The sequence below is a fragment of the Ipomoea nil genome, unplaced genomic scaffold, assembly GCF_001879475.1.
Source record: "Ipomoea nil cultivar Tokyo-kokei standard unplaced genomic scaffold, Asagao_1.1 scaffold2165, whole genome shotgun sequence".
NCBI lineage: Eukaryota > Viridiplantae > Streptophyta > Magnoliopsida > Solanales > Convolvulaceae > Ipomoea > Ipomoea nil.
In genome coordinates, this window is record NW_017618593.1 from 42,501 (window position 1) to 50,000 (window position 7,500).

Here is a 7,500-nt window from a genome sequence, read left to right on the forward strand (position 1 = left end):
TGTTTGATTTTGCAAAATGTGTCTTTTAAATAGTTTTTTTTTTTTTTTGTGGGGGTTACATACCGATTAGCATTGTGCATGTGGGAATTTGTTTTGTTGATTGTATGCAGTTGTGTGGGTTGCAAGGTTAGGTTTTGGGCAGGTCTGTGCAAATATGCATACGTGGGGTTTGTGCAGTGCTATGAGCGGCATGTGCGTTGGTGGTATAATATGGGGTGTGTTCGTTAGGTGTGTATTTTAATTAGTTTTTGTTAGGGTTTTTTTTTTGGGGGGGGGGGGGGGGGGGTGATATGTGCACAGACCTATCAATTTGTTTGATTTTGCCAAGTGTGTCTTTTAAATAGTTTTTTTTTTTTTTTTTTTTTTTTTTTTTTTTTTTTTTTTGTGGGGGTGTACATACCGATTAGCATTGTGCATGTGGGAATTTGGTTTGTTGATTGTATGCAGTTGTGTGGGTTATAAGGTAAGGGGTGGGGCAGGTCTGTGCAAATATCCAGTTGTTATGTATACTATTTTGCATGGAGTTAGCATTGTGCTTAGAGGCTAACTATGCCAAGTTGTGTGCGCGATATGCGTTTGTCGGTGTGTTGTAAGTTTCGTTGTGTATTTTATTTACAGAGATGTTACATTGTGAGCATGAGGGGTATGTTTATGCACAGATGTATAAATTGCTTTATTTGTATGGAGTTGGAAGTGTGCTCAAATGCTAAATGTGTTAAGTTGTTGCTATCTTTGTTGTGTCGTTTTGGTTGTTTCCATTTTTGTTAAGTTGTCATTATTCGCAGTAGAAGTGGTGGGGCAGCTGGCAGATGCAGGTGATGCCCCCGCAGATGTGCCCGAACTGGAAGTAGAAGGTCCTGCCAATCCGGCTCCGGATATTGAGATAGAGGACGCGCAGCCGGCTAGAGATGGAGAAGATGCGCATCCCGACGATGAAGCAGATGATGCCCAGCCGGACGAGGGGGTGGAGGGGGGGCAGCCTGCAGAGGATGCAGACAATGAGGGCGAAGACGATGTGCAGCATGATGAGGGCGAAGACGATGTGCAGAACAACGAGCGCGAAGATGGTGCGCAGCCCGACGCGGTTGATCATGCAATTTTCCCCCCTCTTAATATCCGTGCGTCTCCGCAGAATCTGGTGAAATCCATCAAGCGTTTTTCTGCCTGCCAGCGTAGAGCTGTGGGTGAGATCGAGTTGGGGGAGATTCTACACCTCCAAGTGAAGGACATCCCGAAGCCGTTGGCCAGGTGGCTGCTTACGAACTTCGACCCGGTGGACATGGTATTGCGGGTTGAGAACGGCGCGACCATTTCAGTTACCGAGGCTGATGTGCAATATGTGCTGGAGTTGCCGCGTGGCGAGGTTGTCATCATCAAAAGGCAGAAGGACGACATAAGTGATAGCTTGAAGCTGTGGCGTTCCAAATTCGAGAAGACCAACCACACCATCACACTGGCCATGATTGCAAAGAAGATAAAAGGCAATTTGGAGGGGGGAGTTTGGTTTAAGCGGCACTTTGCGATGTTGGCGATCAGTACCCTGGCCACGCCAATGATGAACAGATACGCGAATCAACTGGTGTACCACCACTTCGAAGACGTTGAGGAGATAAAAAACTTGAACTGGTGCAAATTCGTAATTGAATGTCTGGTAGAAAAGCATCGTACGTGGAATGGGAAACCTAACCAACCATTCTCCGGACCCTATATATTCCTACTGGTACGGTTATGTTTTTAGTGCATATATGATTTATTTTTTGTTGTTGGTTAGTGTGTTTTTGGTGGTAGTCACTAACAGACCCCACACATCCAGCTGCTTTATGTTGATAGGTTGGCACACCGGAGAGGACTGTGCCCCAGGCGATGCCAGCTTTGAGGGGGTGGTCTACAAAGTTGTTGAAGGAGAGAAAGCTTGCTGAGTTTAGGGCTGGTGGATTTGGACGCGGCGAGGTTGTTGGCCCGTATATCCCGGAGGTATTGGCAAAAATATGTACCTTGGTGGTCACATTCCACTATGCTGTTGTTTTGCGATATTCTCTAATTTTTTTGTTTTCATTTAAAATGCACTATAGGGGTTGGATGCACATGGGGAGATTAATCCACCCATGGTCGATGCTCCTGCAAAGGTAAATTGTTAGGTGTTTCTAAAATGGGGGGGCATAGTAAGTGCATATAGATTTTTATAGTATTTTGCATGTGGTGGGGGGGGGAGGGGGGTTGGTGTATACTGTGTGGATGGTTACTGCATCTGTGCGTTGTATATATGGGGGTGGGGTATTGGTAGCTGTGGTCTGTGTTTACAGGGGGCAGTAGTATGTGCATATGGGACCATAACAGTACGCAGTAGTGAGTGATATATATGCGCTACTGAAATGAGTTTCATCTCTGCAGATCGATGCTGAAATATATGTTGAGAAGACCGACATGTTAACTGATGCTTTAGAGGACATGGTTCATTTCATGGAACAGCACAACGACCTCCCCCGGCCCACGGAAGGCTTTGCTAGGCTTCTGGCTGGTGCCCGGGCCTTCATGCGATTGACGGACGAGGGTGGATCCTCCGGTGTGACAATTCCTGTTGAAGTGCGAGGCACCGGACTGCTGAGCGATGATGAGATGTGGACGAACCCGGCGAATTTAGATGTGGTTGATGCGCTTGTTATCGCTGCTCAACAGAAGAAAGGTGCTGAAGAAGTACGGCCGCCCGAGGTTGACGGGGAGGCGCAGCATAACTCCACCGAGCCTGCAGCGGAGGGCCAGTCTACAGCGGTTGGTCAGTGCGCGGCCGCGGTGTTAGTGCACCGCAGGACGGGGGGGCTGGAGCTGGTAGTAAGAATGCTGTAAGTAAGGTGGTATGCCGGCGCAGAAAAGCTAGGCGTTATTAGGGTTTAAATATTCTGGCATGTCTATAACGTGTATATGTGGTTTGTACTGTTTTTACCCCATCCCTATGACTGATATTATTTTTTGTTGTGTATGGTGGTATGCACGGGGGGGTTTTTAGTAATATTTTCATGGTGCGAGGACATGACCTTTTTTTGTGCATTAATGGTGTACGCCCAGTTAGGGCGTTATGATGTTATACTATGTTCGTACGATTATTTTTTTTGTATGTGTGGTTTTATATGTGGTTGAATGTTGTGTTTTGTTGCATAGGATGAAGCAGATATTCCATCTTTCAGTCTTGGGTTGACACAAGGAGTATCTTCGGTGGGATTTGGGTTGTCGCAGGATCTACCCACCCAATGTTGGGAAGTGGTGGATGCAATTGTCCGAGAGTAGGGCGCGCGTTCACCGGATATCATGCCGCGCGGGTGTTCATCTACCCCATGTGGTGCAGTAAGTATGCTTCTTTAAAATAATATAAGTATTTAACGGTTGTCGCACACGCGATCGCGCTCACTCGAGGAGTGATACACATGACATGAGCTAGCGCAACTCCAGGTGTCTATACAAGCACAAATGCTGGACCCGCACGTTCATCATCGTGGCACACGCGCGCAAAATAGCGGGCACACTTCGCTTTTTTTTTGTGCTGGTATGTGCGGGGGGAGGGGGGGCATGTGCATGGAGGAACACACGCTGGTAACGGGGCCAATGCGTGTGCAAAATAAGATAATGGGCAGGCCTGTGCGTTGCCGATCTGGTAGATGCGCGCATGACAGCGTGTGCATATCAAGCATGATGGCTGTATATATGCGCGGGTAGCCAACGGCGTGTGCACATACAAGTAAAAGGGGGGGGGGGGGTCTGTGCGTCCATGGGAGACTCGGCCAATGCGTCGAGTCAGAATGTGGGGTGGGGGTGGACAGGTGTATCGTGCGTCTATGCACGCACGCATAGTGCCCAGTGCGTGGGGCGTCTGGGCTAATGCGTGTGCATGTTAGGCTATCTAGACAGTCGCGCAGTGTGCATGCGAAGCATCTGGTGGCTAGGTATGTGCGTCAGAGATGTTTAACGTGTGCGTATAATTTTACGCGGGTGCGCAGTAGATATCAGTCGCGCACGGTCTGTGCGTTAGGGTACATGTGTGTGCGCAGGGGGGTCACAATGGCCATGTGCATGATCAGAGTGTTTTCTCCTTTCCCATCACCCGTATTCATTTCGTTTTACGTTGTTTTGTAGGTAGGCGCAAAACCGACTAAGCTATCTACTCCCCGCGCCCCTGCCACAGTTGGCCATGATGGCACTCACCGGGGAGTATCGAAACGGGGCCGGCGTGAGGTTGCCATTGATAATGCAGAAAACCATTACACCCCGCTATTGGTATGTTCAGTATGTTCTGTTTGGTACGATTAGATTAATAATATTAATACTTAATATGTTGTATATTTTGTTTGCCTCGCAGCGACGTTTACCGACCACCAAGCCGTCTGCCGCGATTTCCAGTCCTCCACACTGTCATGCTCCAACGAAACAGCCCCGGCAGAATTTTCCTAACGTACGCGCACTTAGGACACTAGATCTGAACTCATATAACCATCGGACACGCGCATGGGCTGCGCTGTCCCTCCCCGGCTCCAGGCCTGATGCGCAAGCAGTGTATGACTGGCTAGCTATATCCGCCGACCGTGACATGTAAGTAACAATAGCGTTGTTGTGTATATTGTTCTAACGTGTAACTGGGGTGGGGGTCACACACTTTTCTATTCTTGATCCGTGCAGAGACGAGGAGTTGTTTTTATTTCGGGGACGGTCTGCACGCCGGGCTGAATTCGTATCACTATTGGAGGGCAACGAAGTGCTGGTTGGCGTAATAAACGTTTGGTTGTGCGTGTTGAATGCCAGGGAGAGATTCAAGGCCGCGGACTCACCGTCCAGATTATTCGTGTCTGCAACCGCAATGGTAAGGATACCAGTAGCTATTTTCACCCAAAGGAAGCGAGTTGGATAACGGTATAATAAAGTGACGTGTTTTATATTTCTATTAGTTGTACACTGCGGTTGATGTGTCGGCTTCATGGGATCGGCGACTGCAATGGTTCACGGAGAGCATGGTGGACGAGTTGAAGGGCTCTCCTTACAGCGCGTGGGACGACATTGACATTGTAAGTGATGCTCTCCCCTGTACATATTGAGCGCTGATCCGGTAGTTGCGTCCCTTTTACCCCCTTAGTGCGTCCGGTGCAACAATTATTCAAATGTTATGCAGATTCTTTTTCCGAAACTCCACGATGGGCACTATTACGTCATTTCAGTGGACTTCAGGCGCATGCGGCTGGACGTCATTGATAATTCATCGGCAGGGGATCTCTCACTAGCGAAATATGGCCACACGCGTGGCGCTGTGGTATGTGGGGGCGTATATGCTTATGAGTGTGTTGTTAGTTTTAAATGTCTTTTTTTTGGCTGACGGGATTTCATTTTTATAGCATGAGCTGTTCTCCGTCTTCTTCGAGGATGCTGGAGTAGGTGCGCTGTTTATGAAGGTCACCCAGCTGATCCCGCGGAGGGTCCGACTACCATGGCGCGATTCTACCAACAAAATAGACTGTGGCGTGTTTGCAATGCGACATATGGAGAGTCATGTGGGACAGCCGTATGCGTCATGGGATTGCGGTCTCCGTAGGGGAGACGCACGCGCATTAAGCGCTCTACGTGTTCGATTCATGGCGGATATTCTGATGTTCCAAAGCAACGCCCACCGGAAATTGATTATCGCACGTGTCTCCAGCCCTGTTGGTGATGCTCCTTGATTTATTTCTGTTAATGAATGACTTTTTCACAAGAATTTGATGACGTTAAAATAGCGGATTTTTTTTGTGTTATGCCATGTTTGTGATTCTAGGTATTTTATAACTTATCAGTTATCTTTTGTTGACGAACACTAAGGTGCTATTACTGGTCGGTTATACTGTTTTGTTCCATAAGGCATGATCCACGCATAGGCAGGGCATGTATTACGCACAAACGATGTATGTACACGCACATGTATATCCTAAGGATTGTCAAGCACAAGCTACCCTGCCAGCGCATTTACGTAGTCCGGCAATGCACAGCCTAGCCGTTGCCTATCATGCACACGAACTGTTACACCCATTTCTGTACATATGTGCACATGCCACATACACCCAACGCACCTACCAACATCGCACAGACCAGTCGTTGCCTAATACGCACACGCTGTGTCCCACCCTTTGTGCACATATGTGCACATGCCACATACACCCCACGCACATATCACCATCGCACAGACCAGCGTAGCCTAATATGCACACGCACTGATGCGGCATTGTGTACATATGTGCACATGCCACATATACCCCACGCACATGGCTACAGCGCACAGACCAAGCATTTGCCTAACACGCACACGCAGCGCCCACCCTTGTGCACATATGTGCACACGCCTCATACACCCCGAGCACATACCATCATCTCACAGACCAGCGTGGCCTAACATGCAGTCTCACTGATGCGCCATTGTGTACATATGTGCACATGCCACATACACCATACGCACATGCCGGCAAGCGAGCGGGTTAGTATATAAAATGCAACGAACCAACATCATTAGTTTATATAAAAAATAATGAACGAACAATTACATATGGATAGGTATGCAACCACAACCTGCCGGTAATGCACAGTTGCATACGGACTACGCACAGGCAGTGACCAAAACATATTAATAATCAGATTTCATTTTATGGCATAATAATCTTTTATAGCGGGGTTGGGGCGGTAGATGCATCATATGGTAATATCAAGTTCATTCCAAACAACCGACATTTTCACTAAACGAAGTCCAGATCAAAGGAGTTCATAATTTAAGTAGCAAAAGTTTGGACATCAAATACGGGTTTGTAACGCCCCATTAAGATATTATAAATGGTATCATGGTAGTCATTTCTGTGGGCAGCTTCGGCTATTGTGTCCAGTCGCAAAACCACATGTTTTGCATGTGCGTTTTTTTTTGCTTTGCTCCTTCATGGCAATCTCTCTAGCAGACCTTAGTCGTTTGCCTGACCCCTTGTTGCTAACCACAGGGGGCGGGTGCACGGACACTGATTCAGGGGCTGGTGCGCCACAGTAGGACTCCATTATCGCCCGTTTTCCCCTCGCAACAGCAACCTGTTCGTCGCTATTTTCGCACAACTGAGTTTCTAGCGACGCGAGAACCTCACCGAGGTGATGCAATTTCTGGTGGTCACCTTGTGCCAGCCCTAAGCATTTATAAAACGTGTTTACCACGTTACTCTCTTCTGAATCCCCACGTGACGACGATGTCAAGCGTTCCGACATTGGCTGCCCACCCTCAGTTGGTGCATGTTGTACGGCAGTGCGTGTCCACCGCGGGGTGACATGCTGAGGAGGTATGTTCTCAATAGGCTCATACATCAAGACGGCAAACACATGCCTGCACAATAGGCCTATCCTTGTGTATAGTCGACATTGGCAGTGGGTCGTATGGGTAGCATTCTCAAAAGTCAACGTGTACCGCGTCGCGTGTTCATCCTCTACCACATAGGTGGTGACGGCGCCACCGTCGGCGCATGA

At 48.2% G+C, this 7,500-nt stretch overlaps 1 protein-coding gene across 1 annotated transcript in view; it reads right to left on the reverse strand.

The window, feature by feature from the left end:
- Positions 1-6,846: 6,846 nt before the first annotated feature.
- LOC109149906 (protein FAR1-RELATED SEQUENCE 5-like) overlaps positions 6,847-7,500 on the reverse strand; it is a 2,182-nt gene continuing 1,528 nt past the window's right edge. The window contains exon 2 of the mRNA XM_019297898.1: positions 6,847-7,500. This exon is cut by the window's right edge and continues 748 nt beyond it. Coding sequence (XP_019153443.1) covers positions 6,847-7,500 — 654 coding nt within the window.